This window comes from Staurois parvus, unplaced genomic scaffold (genome assembly GCF_062004578.1).
Source record: "Staurois parvus isolate SC_StPar_1 unplaced genomic scaffold, SC_StPar_1.0 ptg000387l, whole genome shotgun sequence".
Taxonomy (NCBI): Eukaryota; Metazoa; Chordata; class Amphibia; order Anura; family Ranidae; genus Staurois; species Staurois parvus.
In genome coordinates, this window is record NW_028318183.1 from 10,004,536 (window position 1) to 10,025,204 (window position 20,669).

Sequence of the window (20,669 nt, forward strand, 5' to 3'; positions counted from 1 at the left end):
ATCAAGTAACTAAATCACTAAGTTCTGAGTTGACCGGCATATGTTTCCCCCTCAATGAGGCTGTAGACAGCCAGACAAGTAGCACTTTCAGAAGGAGGTAAGAAATGTTATCTTCCCATCAGTACAAATTTCCTTTTACAAATCATACGGGATTGTCTGGAAGGCACTAGTATACATTTAAATCTTTCGCTTCCACCCAACTATTAGGGCAGTAAGAGTATTGGCAAGCAAACTCACTCCAGGCAGCTGATCTCCACCCGAAGTCTATGAAACTGGATTCAGCATTCTGTGAACTCTTCTGATCCACAGTTGTCAAACCCCAACAGCTTCAGATGGGATTGTATCAGGTTGAGCACAGTCTGTGGTGCAGGTTGTCATCCAGGTCCTGGTTTCAGTACAGAGTGAGACACTAACCTGACAGGCAGCAGTTGACTTCACTCGCTGCATATTTGTTCCCGATCACTGATTTAAAAGTAGCCAAGATCAGGATGGCAGTGTCAGTATCCTGTACCAGGGATCTGACCATCAGTCCTATTCCTGTTTTTATATCCTCCTTAATGCACCAGATTTGTCTTAGAACTGACAGCTCACATTCATTTGGCACAAACTCCCTTTCACATATTCCAAGCTCTCCCTGAAAACAGGTGCTATTTGTTGACCAAAGCTCAGACACAGACGTCACAAGATTGTGACAATTTATTTTATTATATACTGTAGCTATACAGGAAAAATCTCATAACAATTCACTATCAATGGGATTACAAAAGTAATCAGCGGGATTAATTTGCAGAAACAAAAAGAAAAAAAAATTGCATTGCTTTAAATTTTCAAATGATTTTTTCCAGTTTTATATATATAAAAAAATAATCAAAGCAAATACAGTCCCAATTAGAACCACCAGACAACCAACAAAAATGCACTACAATATTATTTTATTTAGTTACAGAAGAATCTATATCAGTACAGTTTGAAGAAAGAAATTTTCTTTAGTGCTATTTACAAATTGTTATCTTTATGTTTTCTTTTTTTAAACTGCTCTTTACAAATTTAAGGTCAGATCAGTATGAACAATACGACCGAATGCATACAAAGCATTTTGTCAAAGCTATCATAATGACCAAAAAAAAAAAAAATTAGATTACGATAAAAAGATGCAGACTGTCGGGAAAAGAAAAAATACATGGAACATCCTTAACTTCGTGACACCTTCATCTAGTACTGTATTCAGAATGCTAGGTCAACCTGTGACTTTACATGTTCCATAGGCAAAAGCGTTTATAGGTATATTGATCTATTACACTATGCCAATCTATTGTTAGATTCTATAATAATGCATTTTATATTTTTTTTTTAATTAAATATATTCTACACATATTTGTAATTTCAACCAGGAAGACTTTTCTCCCTAGTGGAAACAATATAAAAACGTTTATATATTTATTATTTTTTTTTTTTACAGTTTAAAATGAAACGTAGCTCCATGCTTTAGTGCTGTGCAAATTCAATATAGTATATCTTTAAATTATGTGAATGAAATGGATAAATGTTTTTCGTCCTGTCGAAAATTTTAATACCCTTGCAAGCACTAGTACGAATGCCGGTTACGTAAAGGAATAAAAACAAAGTTTTGTTACTATGGTAGCAAACTGTCTTCTTAATATCTTAGCATGAAATTGGACACTAGATTACGGATGAGTCATTTTTTTGTCACTGAAAACATCACTGTTGGATATTAAAACACAAAGTTGATTAATAAATGACATCTGCTAATATCTCTGCACATTAATAAAGGCTTATGGACTACAGGATACTTGACCCTCCCATATTAAGGCTAGGAAAGGCACTCCTCTCGTAGGCATGGTACAAGTGCGCATGCAAAAAAATGCTTGAGAGAGAGTGCACAGGATAGTACATTAAACATTACTCCGGCGCCCCCTGCAGAGTGCTTTCAGTTTACAGGCACATTTAAACTTTGTTCCTTGAAAAGAAACCATATTATCGCTTTCCTGATACTACCACACAAGCCGCTAAGGGCAGTAAATATGTTAGGTAGCAGTCTTCCCACTAATACTTCGATTTCAGTCTGATTTGACAGCCTTGATTTCCAGTGTTTCTCGTCCTGTAGGTTGTTGTATTAATATGGCTACAGCTATCAGATGCTGAAGACTGGCTCAAGTGCAATCTGTGTACGGGCAGCCTGAAATCATTGATTCTGGTTTGTATTGTTATGCTGCAGCGAGATTATGATCATTGTTGTAGAAGAGAACAGACCGACTTTTTCCCCTGGAGACTGAGTGGATTAAAATATGGAGATACTAGACATACTACAAAGTTATTTTGTGGTGGGGAAGGGAAATAATAACAAGAGAAAATTCTGGTATGAGAATGTCCTTAGTCTCTTCTGATGAAGAGTTTAATGAGAGTTCATGTAACCAGTCCTTTAGACAGGATGACAGGGTGTTGTTCTAGGGTTCTCTGAAGCAATGGGTCTCCTCTATTCCAGCAGCATGAAAGACAAAGACTATATTACATCACACGTCGCAGACACGTCATTTACAGAATTACACAGCAATTGCTCTCTCCGGTCTTCTCACGGTTTCTTTGACCTGAAAGAAAAGGAAAGTGAAATCTGAGTCAGCATTAAACCCATGTGAATAAATGATAGTAAGGGATCTAATGTCTAGAAAGCAGAGAAGGATTGGTGAAATCTTTCTAAAGATTAATAAAACAGCTTCAGGGTTCTTTTTATTTTTTTTATTCCAAAATCAGTGCCAAAACATCTCAATGACCACATCCTAACATACATTACAACAATGTTAAAAGGCTAGTTTGGAAGATTTCCCTTTTCTTCCTGTCCTGGAGATTCAACAGAAAATGAGAGGAAGGCTCTCCAAAGTGAGGGGAAATCCCTTTAAGCCTTGGTTCACACTAGTGTGGGTGGAAGCGACTGCGGGACCCGGACTTCGCCCTACAGCTACAACCACCCGCACACAAAACATTGGACCAGCAGGCAGGTGACATTAGTCCTAATAGCATGCCGTCCTCACTGGAAATCCTACCCCAACTGTGGTGTGGGCTGAGATTTATGGAATTTATGGAAAGGTGCAGGGACCTTTTCCCTGCGTTTTGGGAGGAACAACAGCCCATTCAAGTAAATGGGCTACTGTGCCGCAGCCCGCAAAATGGATCTAGTGTGAACCAAGAGTTAGATTGTTGTCACTGAGACAAGTGTCCTCACTTGAACATTTATCCTCACCCCTTGTTCTGGTGACAACTGTAAAATTTGGCATGTGGGACAAATCGAGAACGTTCCCATTCAATAGGTGAATCTTCCCAGCACATACAAAGCAATAAGGACTTAGGTTAAAACAATCAAAAGCAATTACTGAAAAGTAAACCAATAATATTTTATTATTTTAGTAAAAATAATACACATTCTGTCCCAGAATGGCTTGTTGTGGTCCCTGTTCTGAAGTGGGCCACAACTAAGGATTCTGCTCCCCAATACTCTTCCCTCTTCCTCTTCTCTTTTCCTGGTTTTACTATTTGTGATGATTTTGTACTTCCTTCCCAAGTGGAGAACTTCTTTGTTCAACTCTGATCCTACCTTTGTAACCTGTACTGCGGGCACCATACCCCATATGAAAATGTTCAATAAAATCATTTAAAAAAATTTAAATTATGCAGTCTTTATCGAAAAAACGTATTTCAAAACAAATATCCAGGGTCAAACGCAAAAGACCCTGGCAATAATAGTAGGTATATCTCTACCCAAGTATGAATCCAATAAGCCAACACTGAACCATGATGTAAACAACCCATCTCTTGGACTGTAAGCTCTAAGGAGAAGGCCCTCTGATTTTTTTTACATTGAATAGTACTGTAACTGTACTGTCTGCCTTCATTTTGTAAAGTGCTGTGTAAACTGCTGGTGCTATATAAATCCCGCACAATAATAATAATGTTGTCCAATAGTAATAAAGATGCAACTTCACTTTTCTTGTTTTTGTTACACGTGTGTTCCTGGATATAAAAAGTCCCAAATGGGATTCACATAAAGCGGTTAGTGATGTGGATACACAATTTTATAATTAATATATTTCTTCATATTTTTTAGTATTTTTAATTTTCATATTCAACTATGGGGCTAGCCACAATAAACATCACCAAGTTTAAAAGAAATCAATAGCGGCATATCAATAGCGTATATGTCGGTAGATTACAATGTCAGTGGTTCACAGCAACATGTTTATCACTATGTAGGCTTTTATAAAATGGCGTTTAGTCGGCTTGCTGATAACCGACATTCCATAATATTAAGTGAATAATATGCCGATATAGAATTAAATATAGTGTGGCGTGAATATGAAATAGTCATAGTATATTCAGCCCACTATAGCAATGTCGTTATATATCTTACAGGCATGGCAGATCATAGCAATATGACTACCATACCGGCTTCCACAAAATGGCGCTGAAGCATCGTCTATGTAAGGATGAACGAGCAACGTGTCGTCCAATCATTTCCCCCTGATGAAACCACGTGACCCGATGGCGTAACACGTAGGGGAGGGGCTTTGACGTCACAATGCTCGATGGTTCCACTGACACCAGCTGGTTACACACAGGATTTCATCACTGCCAAATTCAGGAGGCAATACTCTTTGCACAAAGTGTTTTCTGTACATTGATCATGTGAGTGTACTACTTTTTATCAATAAATGGTTGTTTAACCACTTGCCCTCCTGAGGATTTACCCCCCTTAATGACCAGGCCTCTTTTTGCTACTCGGCGCTGCACTAATTCAACTGATAATTGCGCGGTCATGCAATGCTGCACCCAAACGAAATTTAGGTCCTTTTTTTCACACAAATAGAGCTTTCTTTTGGTGGTACTTGATCACATGTGTGCTTTTTATTTTTCGCGCTATAAACAAAAAAAGACCAAAAATTCTGAAGAAAAACAACTTTTTTTACTTTCGTCTATAAAAAATATATAGTAAACTCAAATTTAGTTATAAATTTAGGCCAAAATGTATTCTGCTACATGTTTTTGGTAAAAAAAATCCCAATAAGTGTATATTGATTGCGTTGTGTGAAAGTTATAGCGTCTACAAACTATGGTATAAATACTGCAATTTACGCCATTTTTTTTTTATATACAGCGCTGCACTAGTTTAACTGACAATTGCGAAGTCACGCAACACGGTACATAAATGAAATTTATGTCCTTTTTTCACATAAATAGAGCAAATAAACAAAAAAAATTTTGAGAAAAATTATTTTTTTTATAAAAAAATATATTTTTTCATTTCTGTCATAAAAAATATCCAAAAAAACTAATTATTTGTCATAAATTTAGGCCAAAATGTATTCTGCTACATGTTTTTGGTTACAAAAATCCCAATAAGTGTATATTGATTGCTTTGTGTGAAAGTTGTAGCATCTACAAACCATAGTATACAGTGAAGGAAATAAGTATTTGATCCCCTGCTGATTTTGAATGTTTGCCCACTCACAAAGAAATGATCAGTCTAAAAATCGAATGGTAGGTGTATTGTAACACTGAGAGACAGAATAGCAACAAAAAATTCAAAAGAAATGCATGTCTAACAAATTATGCTCTGATTTGCATGTTCATGAGGGAAATAAGTATATGATCCCCTATCATTAAGCAGGATTACTGGCTACCAGGTGTCTTTCATACAGGTAACAAGCTGAGATTAGAAGTAGTCTCTTAAAGGGAGTGCTACTAATCTCATTTTGTTAACAGTATACACGGATCACCATAACATTATGACCACTTGCAGGAAAAGTGAATAACATTGATTATCTCCTGACAATAGCACTTGAAAGCGAGAGGGATACAGTCAGGTCCATAAATATTGGGACATCGACACAATTCTAACATTTTTGGCTCTATACACCACCACAATGGATTTGAAATGAAACAAACAAGATGTGCTTTAACTGCAGACTGTCAGCTTTAATTTGAGGGTATTTACATCCAAATCAGGTGAACGGTGTAGGAATTACAACAGTTTGCATATGTGCCTCCCACTTGTTAAGGGACCAAAAGTAATGGGACAATTGGCTTCTCAGCTGTTCCATGGCCAGGCGTGTGTTATTCCCTCATTATCCCAATTACAATGAGCAGATAAAAGGTCCAGAGTTCATTTCAAGTGTGCTATTTGCATTTGGAATCTGTTGCTGTCAACTCTCAAGATGAGATCAAAAGAGCTGTCACTATCAGTGAAGCAAACCATCATCAGGCTGAAAAAAACAAAACAAACCCATCAGAGAGATAGCAAAAACATTAGGTGTGGCCAAAACAACTGTTTGGAACATTCTTAAAAAGAAGGAACGCACCGGTGAGCTCAGCAACACCAAAAGACCCGGAAGACCACGGAAAACAACTGTGGTGGATGACCGAAGAATTCTTTCCCTGGTGAAGAAAACACCCTCCACAACAGTTGGCCAGATCAAGAACACTCTCCAGGAGGTAGGTGTATGTGTGTCAAAGTCAACAATCAAGAGAAGACTTCACCAGAGTGAATACAGAGGGTTCACCACAAGTTGTAAACCATTGGTGAGCCTCAAAAACAGGAAGGCCAGATTAGAGTTTGCCAAACGGCATCTAAAAAAGCCTTCACAGTTCTGGAACAGCATCCTATAGACAGATGAGACCAAGATCAACTTGTACCAGAGTGATGGGAAGAGAAGAGTATGGAGAAGGAAAGGAACTGCTCATGATCCTAAGCATACCACCTCATCAGTGAAGCATGGTGGTGGTAGTGTCATGGCGTGGGCATGTATGGCTGCCAATGGAACTGGTTCTCTTGTATTTATTGATGATGTGACTGCTGACAAAAGCAGCAGGATGAATTCTGAAGTGTTTCGGGCAATATTATCTGCTCATATTCAGCCAAATGCTTCAGAACTCATTGGACGCCGCTTCACAGTGCAGATAGACAATGACCCAAAGCATACTGCAAAAGCAACCAAAGAGTTTTTTAAGGGAAAGAAGTGGAATGTTATGCAATGGCCAAGTCAATCACCTGACCTGAATCCGATTGAGCATGCATTTCACTTGCTGAAGACAAAACTGAAGGGAAAATGCCCCAAGAACAATCAGGAACTGAAGACAGTTGCAGTAGAGGCCTGGCAGAGCATCACCAGGGATGAAACCCAGCATCTGGTGATGTCTAAGCTTTCCAGACTTCAGGATGTAATTGACTGCAAAGGATTTGCAACCAAGTATTAAAAAGTGAAAGTTTGATTTATGATTATTATTCTGTCCCATTACTTTTGGTCCCTTAACAAGTGGGAGGCACATATGCAAACTGTTGTAATTCCTACACCGTTCACCTGATTTGGATGTAAATACCCTCAAATTAAAGCTGACAGTCTGCAGTTAAAGCACAACTTGTTTGTTTCATTACAAATCCATTGTGGTGGTGTATAGAGCCAAAAATGTTAGAATTGTGTTGATGTCCCAATATTTATGGACCTGACTGTATATTAGGCAGCAAGTGAACATTTTGTTCCTGGGGAGCAAAGGCTGGCCCATGTAGTCCGATTTAAATGATGAGCTACTGTGGGTCAAACTACTAAAGAGTTAAAGCTGGTTTAACATCCCTGGGGGTATTCTCGAGTGTAGCTACACTCGGGAATACCTTGCAGCGTTGCTCCGGGATCTCTTCTGCACTTACCTTGTCCTGCGCTCCTGCGATGTCCCTCCTGCAGTGTCCTTCGGCCGATGCCAGCATCTGTCTTCTGGGTTCCGTCCACTGTGATGTCGGGACGTACGGGGACGGATTGGCGGGAAATTCAAAAATGTTTAAAAGTGACATTCACTAAATACACTAAAATCACATAGTAAAACATTACTGTATCAAACCATTTCACATACATTTTGCCCCTAGTGCTTTGTCCTGTGCCCTGCCTGCATTTTTACTCTTCTTTCTACCTGGAAACTGAGAAATGTCCATGGTGTCCAAAAAGTGTCCCTTTAGGTCAAAAGAGGTTTTAGACCAGCTAGAGAACAGCGATAGTAAATCAGAACCACTTGCAGAATTGAGTGATAATGATTTGTGGGGAAATTCGTCATCAGACACTGAAAACGATTTTGCGACTTTGCTCAGTGATGTGTGAACTTGGTGCTTTATTTCAAATTTCAGTGTTTTTGGTTTGATTATATTACGGAATTAAATTTATTATATTATTTTTTATGATTATTTATTAAATTATAATTTCTGAGTTTGTGTTTCAAACTTTTTCATACCCGGGATGTTTACTAGACTCTTGTTCGGACAGATTTCAGTGAGTTATTCCTAAAAATTACAGGCCTACAATAAAAAAATATATATTTCCATGAAAAAAAATGTACCGCTTTGAGCACAAAAATACTGACATAATCAGACCGCTAAGGAGGTTACATAGCAAAGTGTCAGAGCACACAGTGCATTGCACTTTGTTGTGAATGGGACTGTGTAGCCACAGATTGGTCAGGGTGACCATGCTGACTCATATCCACACCCAAAAATGCCTACATGGGCATGTGAGCATCAGAACTGGACCATGGTGCAATGGAAGGTGGTGTCTTTGAGGCCTTAACTTGGCCTCCAAATTCTCCAGATCTCGATCTAATTGAGCATATGTGGGATGTGCTGGAAAAACAAGTCCGATCCACGGAAACCCCACCCTGTAACTTACAGGACTTAAAAGGATCTGCTACTGACAGTTTGGTGCCAAATACCACAGCATACCTTCAGAGGTCTAGTGTCCATGCCTCGACGGTTCAGGGCTATTTTGGTGGCAAAAGGGTACCTACTCAAAATTAGGTGGGTGGTCATAATGTAATGGCTGATTGGTGTATATAGTGAGCCTTCCAGTGGCATTATATTCCAGGTGTTTGACAGCTGGTAAAGGAAGAGTTCTTCCCTCAGACAGCCTGATAAGTGAGGCTGATGACCTCATAAAATATTTCACTGACTGTTTAACATTTCTGTGCTTTGTACATTGGCACCATGCTGCCTACATCAGTTCCTGGGAGGTCCTAAGCTTCAAGCTTTCACTGACCTGGGGCAAGCACAAACTATTCTCTGTAACGGTCACCATTGCCAATATACTGAGCCAAGGCTACTGGGTTTAAACTAAAAGGTACACAAAAAGTTATTCACCCTACTCTGTTTAAATATGGTGATATCCCAGAAAGACATTATGGATGGAAATATGCTAATCGTCAGATGAAATGGCTAGATATAAACTGATCTGAAAGCAAATCCTTTGGGCTTAGGAGGGGGTTTTGTAAATGTCATCCTCTCAGGAGTTAAAGAGCAAATCAAATCATGCAGAAAGCTTCTAAAGCGTGTCTATGCTTCAACATTATTAAAGGAAAATTAACCCTTGGGAACATATTACCCCTAAAAACAGGTGGACATGTAATATGTTTCCAATGCTGCACCCGCTGCCCGATATCCCCCTCTGCCTGTGACAGCAATATGGGGAGAAGTTCCCCGTACTAGCTATCACTTTTTAAGAACAGCACGACTGTGCGGGGCTCCGCCCACATGGCCGCATCATTCATTCACAGAGTTCTGTGAATGAATGAACAAATCCTGACAGCCTTAGAGGCTGTCAGCTTGTAGTTCTCAATGAACTACCACAGTGTTGACTCTTCCTGGCAGTAGATCTGCTTGCCTGTACATCCCATACGGGTAAACAAATACTGACAGGTCTGCAGGAGACCTGCATGGCACCAGCGATCTGCTGATTGCTGGTGCAATGCTTTACAGGCTCCTGCAAAAAAAATAATAAATGCACATACTTTACCTACAAAAAATTAGCATTTATTATTTTTTGTCAAAAGGGGAACTTATCCAATAAAAGCATGAACCAAAAGCTTACACTGCCTGCATTTTGGTAAAGCTATACGTTCCTTGGGAGGGTTTAACAACAGCTAACATTAATCTAAAATGTGGCTTTGGAATGATCAGGGGTATGAATACTTACACTGTACAGAGACTCAGACTTGGCAGAATTGGGAAGCTATAGCCTTAAAGTGACACTAAAGAGAGCATTTTGCTTTTTGTTCAAAAATAACAAACGCGATATTTACCTTCTCTATGAAGTGGTTTTGCACAGAGCAGCCCCAATCCTCCTCTACTCGGGTCCCCTGTTACCACTCCTGACACCTCCCTCCTGCCGAGTGCCCCCATAGCAAGCAGCTTGCTATGGGAGCACTCAAGCAGGCTCACTAGTGTGCCACTGCTCTGTGTTCACTCAGAGCGTGGCTTGGCCCCACCCTGCTCTCTCCTCACTGGCTGTGACTGACAGTAGCAGGGGCCAATGGCTACCACTGCTGTCTCAGCCAATGAGGAGGAAGAGACCCGGGGGGAGCCTAGACTCTTGTGCACACCTCTGTATGGAGATTGGGCTCAGTTAAGTATGAGGGGGGCATAGAATACATGAAGGTAAAAAAAAAGCCTTGAGCCTTTACAGCCACAGTAACTAGCAAAAGTGTAAAGAAAACCAGATTACAAGTAACTAAATGACTTTACAAGCAAAAGCTCTGGAATGATGGATATACAGAGTGCATTGCTTTCAATCAGCCACCAGGCTGGTAAAGGTGAAATGTCACAGAGAAGCAGGAAAGTACCACCAACAATGCTATACTGCAAAGGATGAAGCACAACATGCATATGTAATAAACAATCATGGTTCCCCAAGTACAAATGCAATTAAATTGATATATATATATATATATATATATATACACATACACACAATAGGTTTTTTTTAAAACGTGGAAGTGGATCGATCAGCTAAAAGTAACCCCACCGACCCCCCTCCCTCACAAACAGTGGCTTGAACTACTTGAACACAGATACCACTCTTTGGCACAGACTGTGTGATCTACAGTTAAAGCATATATTTGGTCAAAATATACACTGCTCAAAAAAATTAAAAGGAACAATTTGAAAAGACATCAGATCTCAATGGGTAAAATATCATGCTGGATATCTATACTGATATGGACTGGGTAATGTGTTAGGAACATTAAGGATGCCCCATCGTTTGATGGAAATAAAAATTATCAACCTACAGAGGACTGAATTCAAAGACACCCCGAAAATCAAAGTGAAAAAATGATGCAGCAGGCTAGTCCATTTTGCTGAAATTTCATTGCAGCAACTCAAAATGGTACTCAGTAGTTTGTATGGCCCCCACGTGCTTGTATGCATGTCTGACAACATCAGGGCATGCTCCTAATGAGACAACGGATGGTGTCCTGGGGTATTTCCTCCCAGATCTGGACCAGGGGATCACTGAGCTCCTGGACAGTCTGAGGTGCAACACGGTGGCATCGGATGGACCGAACCATGATATCCCAGAGGTGTTCAATTGGATTTAGGTCAGGTGAGCGTGGGGGCCATTCTATGGAATTCTACATATTGAAGTGCCATCCTGGAAGAGTTGGACTGCCTGTGCAACCTCTGCAGGGTCCAGGTATTGCCTCATGCTACCAGTATTGACACTGACCCTAGCCAAACGCAAAACTAGTAAAAAATAGTCCGAAAAGATGAGTAGGGAAAAAAATGTCAGTGGCTTCCACCGGTAAAACCATTCCTGTTTTGGGGGTCGTCTCATTGTTGCCCATCTAGTGTACCTGTTAATTTCATTAACACCAAAAGCAGCTGAAACTGAATAACAAACCCCTCTGCTACTTAACTGACTGGATGAGCATCCCAGGAGTTTAATTGATCCGATGCTATACTCTGATTAAAAAGTGTCCCTTTAATTTTTTTGAGCAGCGTTTAATCATATATTCATTTCTATATTGTATTTCAATTGTTTTTAGCCTACTCCTATTAATCTGAATGATCTTAAAGTCTGTGAAGATGCCACATATTTCCGACCTTTGTATTCACTATGTCCGGAGAGGAGGCACTGCTGTGTCACACATTTCACAGAGCCTGCCTTCTGAATTAGAGGAGCTATGAGGAGGAGTTTCAGGAGGCAGAGTCAGTATAGGAATCACTGCATGCAGGCAGCAAGGTACCATGGGATTTGCAGTCCTTAGAATTTGAATGTAAACAACAAAAGTGTGGCTGCAAAGCATGCAGGAAATCCAGGAAGTTGTGGAAAGAGATACCCAAGCAGACAGGCAGAACTTACACCATGAAAGGAAATGTTTCAAGAAAGCTTTGATTGTCAAAAATAACTATTGTTTGTATTGCTATTACAATCTTGATGTTCTTAAATGAAAGTGTATGCTGTGACCGTAGGCTTCCTTTAAGGTAAAGGTAGGTAAGGATGCCTTTTAGAGCAGGTAAGCAGTTGCTAGGGTTTTTAGATTATAGATCCACTTATCACCTTTAAATTGGTTGTAAAGGCTCAAAGTTTTACCTTCAAGCTGCTTTGTGCAAAACTATTACATAGAACAAGCAAGCATGGTATGTTGTTTTTTTTTTTTTTTTAACCATTTGCCGCCTGGCCAATGGCCGTTTGGTGGCTTGAAAGTTGCTTCTCCACTCCGGGTGCACGCCATTTGGCGTGCTCCCGCACATGCGCCGTTTGCGCTAATGCAGAGCGGCGCAGCGGCTCGATCTGTCACCGGGCGTGTACCTCGGACACGGCCGATGACAGATCCGAGTACCGGCTCCGTTGCAGGTACCATGTGACCTGCTGTGACCAATCACAGCAGGTCACATGACAGTTGTATAAAATGGATGGCTTCATTCATGATGCCATCCATTGTATACTAGTGCCTAGCTGTGAATGGTCACAGCTAATCACATGCACATGTCATGTGATTAGCTGTGACCAAATCACAGCTAAGCACAAAAAAAAAAAAAAGCTGAATGAATCCATTTCATTCAGGTAAATGCTTGCTTATAGCAAAGTATTTCTTTGCTACAAGCAAATTGTGTAAAAAAAAAAAAAAAAAATACTGATCACTTCCCCAAAGTAGTACAATGTTACTATGGTAACATTGTACTACTTTGGTCATAGTAAAATATGAAAAAAAATTGTTAAAAAAAAATAAAAAAAGTAATAAAAAATTAAAATAAAAAAAAATATATTTTTTTTTTTCATACTGTCACCAGTCAGTGTCCCTGTTCACCGCTATGCCAGTTATATGATGACGCTGTACTGCACTGGTGACAGTATGTAAAAAAAAAATAGTGAAAATAATTTTTTTAATTTTTTAATTTTCCGAAAAATTATGACAAAAAAAATACAACTTCAAAAAACTCGCCATGCCTCTTATGAAGTACGTCAGACTGTCTACTCTGCAAAAAGGGGTCATTTGGGGGATATCTGTACTGTTCTGACATTCTTAGACCTCAAGAAATTAGATTGGCCGTCAGTACTTCAGGATTGATCAATAATCAGATCTATACCATAGTTTGTGAACTCTATAACTTTCCTACAAACTAAATAATACATCCTAATTTGGGTTATTTTCACCAAAGACATGTAGCAGAATACATCTCGGCCTAAATTTATGAAGAACAATTATTTATTTGTAAATTTTTATAACGGAAACAAAGAAAAACGTGTATTTTTTTCAACATTTTTGGCCTTTTTTTGTTAATTTAGCAAAAAATAAAAACCCCAGCGGTGATTAAATACCACCAAAAGAAAGCTCTAGTTGTGTGAAGAAAATGATAAAATTTTAGTTTGGGTACAGTGTTGTATGACTGCGCAATTGTCATTCAAAGTGTGAGAGCGCTGAAACGTGAAAAATGGCCTGGGCAGGAAGGGGGTAAAATTGCACGGTATTGAAATGGTTAAACAAACCCTTAGTATCGCTTGCTCACACTCTCCCGCACACTAACCGGTTTGGGGCTGCAAAATTGTGCAGCAGGCTGTTTTATCACATCACATGCAGGTAACTGGACATAGTGTGAACGGCCCTTAAACAAATCCTTACAATTTTTTTGATCTTTTAGATTGTTAGCTTTCACAGGGCTGACTTAACCTAGCTGTATTGTAATTGCACCATCTCTCTTTATTTTGTAAAGTGATGCTCAAACTGTTGGTGCTAAATGCATCCTGTATAATAAGAGTCACCTAATAATTTATTGAACGGATTGGGATTTAGACATACCCAGACACAGGTGTTCTGCAGTTGTCCATGAATGGCAGACAATGCTTGTGACAGTACCATCATTGCTGTGAGCAGCCTCTGCTCAGTGAAGGGGTTGCCCTTTCAGTAAAATGCCTAGTTAAAGTTCACTATGTAAATGAGCTGTTCTCTCAGGGAATCTTGTGGGTAATTTAACGCTGGTGAAATGTTAAGTTACTTATCTCTCCAGAATTTTACATAAATATGAATATTAAATATTAGAAATAATTAAAGAGATTTAGGGATAATGAAACACCACATGTGTTTTGCATGGAAAGCAATCTGCTATTAAGGCAGAGACCGGGAGTGTTTGCTTTCTCTGCATTAAGGAAAAATGCCTTCTGTGTGCACTTCCCTCCCCCCCAGCCCCCTTATATTTACCTGAGCCTGATCTAGATACAGTGCTGTGTCCTAGAGTAGTGCCACTCTCCTTTCTCTCTCCTCACAGGACATGGAGACAGCAGCGGGAGCTATTGGTTCCTGCTGCTGTCAATCACAGATTGAGAGGAAACGGGAGGGGGACAGAGCGCGACTCAGGATCAAGCCCACACGAGTGCCCCCATATCAAGTGGCCAGGACCGTCGGCAGGGGGACTCTAGAAGAGGAGATTAGGGGCTGCTCTGTGCCGAACCATTGACAAAGCAGGTAAGTACAGTTGCAAGAAAAAGTATGCGAACCCCTTGGGATTACGTGGAGTTTTGCATGAATTGGGCATAAAATGTGCTCTGAACATCATCTAAGTCACAACAATAGAAGAACACAGTCTGTTGAACATAATACTACACAAACATTAGATGTTGCCATGGTTTAATTGCACATAACATGTAAACATTCACAGTGCAGGGAGGAAAAAAGTATGTGAACCTTTGGACTTAATAACTGGTTGACCCTCCTTTGGCAGCAATAACCTCAACCAAACATTTCCTGTAGTTGCAGATCAGACCCGCACAACGATCTGGAGTAATTTTGGACCACTCCTCTTCACAAAACTGTTTCAGTGTAGCAATATTCTTGGGATGTCTGATGTGAATCGCTCTCTTAAGGTCATGCCACAGCATTTCAATCGGGTTGAGGTCAGGACTCTGACTGGGCCACTCCAGAAGGCGTATTCTGTGCTTTTGCAGCCATTATTTTGTTGAATTACTTGTATGTTTGGGTCATTGTCCTGTTGCATCACCCATCCTCTGAGGAGCTTCAGTTGGCGGACAGATGGTCGTACGTTTTCCTGCAAAATGTCTTGATAAACTCTGGAATTCATTTTCCCATCAATGACAACAATCTGCCTAGGCCCTGAGGCAGCAAAGCAGCCCCAAACTATGATGCTCCCTCCGCCATGTTTTACAGTGGGGATGAGGTTTTGTTGTTGGTGTGCTGTGCCTTTTTTTCTCCACACATAGTGTTGTGTGTTCTTCCCAAACAACTCAATCTTGGTTTCATCTGTCCACAGTATATTTTGCCAGTAGTGCTGTGGAACATCCAGGTGCACTTTTGCAAACTTCAAACGTGCTGCAATATTCTTTTTGGACAGCAATGGCTTCCTCTGTGGTGTCCTCCCATGTACTCCATTCTTGTTTAATGTTTTCCTTATTGTAGATGTGTCAACAAAAATGTTAGCATGTGCCAGAGATTTCTGTAGGTCTTTAGCTGACACTAGGGAGAGTAGCAACAGTTCTAAACTTTCTCCATTTGTAGACAGTCTGTCTTACCGTGGACACATGAACATCAAGGCTTTTGGAGATACTTTTGTAACCCTTTCCAGCTTCATGCAAGTCAACAATTCTTGATCGTAGGTCTTCTGAGAGCTCTTTTCTGCAAGGCATGGTTCACATCAGACAGTGCTTCTTGAAACCAGTAAACCCAAAACAGGTGTGTGTTTTTTAAGTGCAGGACAGCTGTCAGCAACACATCCAATATCATCACACTGATTGGAGTCAAGGCTGGCTCACTCCTGGCTCCAATTAGCTCTGGGAGAAGTCATTAAGCTAGGACCTCACATACTTTTTCCTCCCTGCACTGTGAATGTTTACATGTTATGTGCAATTAAACCATGGCAACTCTAATGTTTGTGTAGTATTATGTTCAGCAGACTGTGTTCTTCTATTGTTGTGACTTAGATGACGTTCAGAGCACATTTTATGCCCAATTCATGCAAAACTCCACGGAATCCCAAGGGGTTCACATACTTTTTCTTGCAACTGTATAAAAGGTTTATTATTTTATTTTTTAAAAAGTGACTTTGGAACTACTTTCATTAAGACATAACAGTCAATCACAGATTGATGTATTGATCTAATTTCAATAAACTGAAATCTGGCTGCTGTGGTTCTTCGTAATATACTTTTCAGCCTGAAAAAATGTTATGGGTACATTCCAAACATGACAATTGTGTATCTGAAGCCATTTATCAGGTATCTGTGTCTTCTGGACCCTGGCATTTCCGTTTTACAGCTGGCTGCGCCATGTCCCTATGGTTAAGGCCAAAGGGTGATGAACTTGTCTACCATAGGACACATAACACTCAGATAAAAGGTAAATCAGACATTCTGCCTGGACACTGGTTCAACATATCCGTTATATCATTAGCAGTTCATTGCTTCAACATGATACAAATATGTCATCAGCAGGTGTGAAAGCGGACTTTTAGCCAAAGACAAATTTGTTGTTACCCTTCAGAAAAAAATCACACTTTTATGTACCAAAGTGATTGGCATCCATCATTGTTTATTCCATATTTAATAAACATCAGTCCTTTTTTTATTTTTGATTCAACAAAAGAGACTTCTGCACCTGCCAACAGGTTACCAGTGAACTCTTCTTGAGCAAACTGTTCCAACTGTCCCGAGTTTGAATGGTACCCTCTCCAGACTGCCTGTTTCAGCACTTTTAACATACTGTATGTTCAATGTGATTCAGATCAGGGCTCATAGAAGGCCACATCAGAATAGTCCAATGTTTTGTTTTTTTGTCATTCTTGTGCTTTTAGCTGTGTCTTTTGGGTAATTATCCTGTTAAAAGACTTAAAATGACACTCTGCACTACATTTCACCCCAGAATTCCTCAATAATTTTGAAATTTCATTGCGTCTTTTACAGATTTAAGGCACCTTGTGCCAGACACAGCAGAAAAGCCCCAAAACATAAAGTCTCCTCCATGTACGAGTACCATCCTCACGGTAGGTATGGTGTTTTTGTCATTTTTATGTGGACATAGAACTGATGTGACTTGACAAAACGTTTTTTGGTTTCCCACCTGTTCCAATGAAATTAGCCATGTGATTTGCCTATATGCATAACAATTTCCAGTCTGGCTTTTTATTGTTTTACTTCAATACTGGAGTCCTCCTGGTTCTTCCTCCTTTGAGTCAATCAATGCTCAAGCCAGAGGGCTGAAAGAAAAAAAATAGTTTCTTCCATCTACACAAACAAGGTGCATGGAGTAACTGCCCCCACCTCTGCCAAAATACACTGATTAGTGGATGCAGTAGACATACTACAACCTCTGACAAAAAATGTCCAGTTCGTTCATTCAAACAATCGACTTCTGTTGAGCAGAGATGGCCAACAGAGCCTGTTAAACTGGCCGAACTTCAATCAGTCTATGGGCAGCTTAAAGCAGAACTAAATTCTCCAGCATACTCACCTCCACCTTCCAGCAATGTCAGGGTTACATCTCTTGCTGGCTGCTGCCATTGGGTGTCAGTTTTTTGCCTCTTGATTGCCCGGCAGGAGACGTCGTCATCCCACACATGCGCACCGCATGTCATTTCAGCACAACTGAAGTCTGCCAGGCACATGCAGCTCAGTGTAAATTTGGTAGGAAACTGTGGGCAGCCAGGTATGTTTGTTTCATAGCAGAATAGACATGCTATGTCTCTTTTGCAATATAGACCTGCCTGTTGGCAGTTTTCTAAAAGTTTAGTTCCACTTTAAGGGTACAAACAAATTTCTCTACATCTGTATATGTTTTTTCTGTGATTGTGAATCCTGCATACCCAAATGTGTCATATGGAACCGCTCCACTTCCTCCTGCACTTTGGACTACTAGTTCACCTCACCGTAAATGCCATGTCAGGTGCAGTGTCTTAGCTACTAATGGAAAACCCAAAGGCTACTCTTTTGCTTTTTGCGAGTGCTGCAATTTACCCCATGTGATAAACAGTATGTGTGAATGGTGAATAAGGAATGATGCTTCTACTGTCAGATTTTGCAGTCTCCAGTTTAATAAATCAACCCCACAGTCTGCTCCATGCTTTGGCAGCTGTTTGAAGCTGCAGAACGTCTGTTCATCTTTTTGGAAAATGAAGGTTCCTGTGTCTACACAGAATATACTCAAGGTGCACATTATGGGCAGAGACCCAGGGTGACATTTAGTAATCAGAATAAGGTCACAGAAGCTACTACTAATTACTACCTATTCACCGACTCCTACCCTCTCCTGTCTATTTTTATAGACTAACAAATTAGTAGTGGTATACCAGGTTCAATAGTTGGAGATGCATTTAGCATATCTCCCATCACCACAAACAACCCAAAAGAACTTGCCATTTAACAACATCGTCGCTGATTCCAGCCACTGATGACACTAAACAGGCAGTGGATACAAATGGAGAAACAGAAAAAGGGTGCACCGACCTAATGCATTATCGTTTAAAATAATTTATTGAAGAAACAAAATAGGTATCATACTCACAATGGACATAACACAGGCATGTCAAACTGAACAAGATGTATGATCCAAACAACATCTGAGTCCATACGATGGTACCCTGGATGACGAACTGGCTCTGAGGAAGAGGTGGTGTCCTCGAAACGCGTTAGCCAGTTCAGTTTGACTTGCCTGTGTTATTATGTCCATTGTGAGTATGATACCTATTTTGTTTCTTCAATAAATTATTTTAAACAATAATGCACTAGGTCGGTGCGCCCTTTTTCTGTTTCTCCATTTGTATCCAGTGTATTTGGACACCCCGGTCTGTTGAGGGCAGCAAGCAGTGCATATTCCAGAAAATTCCAGAACATTCCTATTGGGTCTACTGAGTCCTTTCCTAGCGCAGGAGTAAAGTGTTTGTTGTGTTGGACTAAACAGGCAGTGTCAGGGTTAACAGCACAGTGATAAAGGTTTGAGTATATAGGAATGTCTGTGTGATCAGAGTTTCCTTTCCATGTTCATAACAGAAGCATGGACAGCCTTTATTCACACATTTACTACAGTCTTTACTTACAGCCTGGATTGGAGGTGAAAGTTGTAAAAGATTCAGACGAAAAAAGTATCATTTGTCTTCATTCTCAGGAGATTTGCTTGTTCATGGGTAGCCTTGATGCTCTATTTAGCAAGACTGGCTTTCTACTTCCTGGGAGGAAAATCATTCAGTTCTTCCCCAAAAATTTATACTAAAACCTTGTATGGCACAACTGGTCTTTCTAGTACCTGCCAGTAGGAGCATCACCCGCACTTGCCCAATCAGCTGCTATGACATCTTGGAAAAAAAGCGCACACCTAGCACATTCATACACAAAAGGGACAGGCGACAGGCCATGCACAATTTAGAATTATTAAAGGAAGTGAAAGATGGTGTTTCCCTGCAAAGCTGGTTAACCCTTTGATCACCCTAGATGTTAACCTCTTCCCAACCAGTGTCATTAGTACAGTGATCAGTGCATATTTTTGTCAATCGTTCCCATAAAGTCAGTTAGCGCTATAGTCGCAGGCCTGCTATAAGTTGCTGATCATCGCCATTTCTAGTATAAAAAAAATTAATGAAAAAAATTCCAGTATGTGTCCCATAGTTTGTAGATGCTATAAATTTTTCGCAAACTAATCAATATACTCTTATTGGGATTTTTTTTACCAAAATATGTAGCAGAATACATTTTGTCCTAAATTTATGAAGAAATTTGATTTTTAAAATTTTCTTATTGGATATGTTTTTATGGTAGAAAATAAAAAATATAGTTTTTTTTTTTTTTTCAAAATTGTCAGTCTTTTCTTGTTTATAATACTAAAAGTAAAAACCGTAGACGTGATCAAAGACTACCAAAAAAAAGCTCTATTTGTGGGGGAAAAAAAGACATAAATTTCATTTATGTACAGCATTGCATGACCGCCCAATTGTCAGTCAATGTAATGCATCACTGTATCACAAAAAATGGCCTGGTCAGGAAGGGGGTTAAATCGTCCAGAGGGCAAGTGGTTAAAAACAAAATATTATTACTCTGTGTTTATCCACATTATCTAAGCTGGAGTTGTGCTGCTGCTGACACATATCATATTGCAGCGTCAGCTGAGATTTCCCTTTCAGGATCACACTCTGCGTTTTGTGAAGTGATCTGCTTTTCTCCAGGGTGATCCCAGCAGCAGTCATGTGATATGGGATACAGTAACAATAGCCTAGTGTCCACTTATCATAGAGAAGTCATTGTTTTATTACTGGCGTGTACTGTGCCCATCTCATTAACAATCTACTGGCTTTACATCAAACACTTGGCCCTTCATTCCCAAAACTAGTGGCATGCTGTAATCCTACTTTGATAACT

General features: G+C 39.9%; 1 protein-coding gene across 1 annotated transcript in view; it reads right to left on the reverse strand.

Annotated features, from left to right (window-relative positions):
• Nucleotides 1-686: 686 nt before the first annotated feature.
• UBL3 (ubiquitin like 3) overlaps nt 687-20,669 on the reverse strand; it is a 145,945-nt gene continuing 125,962 nt past the window's right edge. Inside the window, exon 5 of the mRNA XM_089685777.1 lies at nt 687-2,606. Within this exon, the coding sequence (XP_089541903.1) occupies nt 2,554-2,606 (53 nt within the window). The 3' untranslated portion in view covers nt 687-2,553. The remainder of the gene's footprint in view (nt 2,607-20,669) is intronic.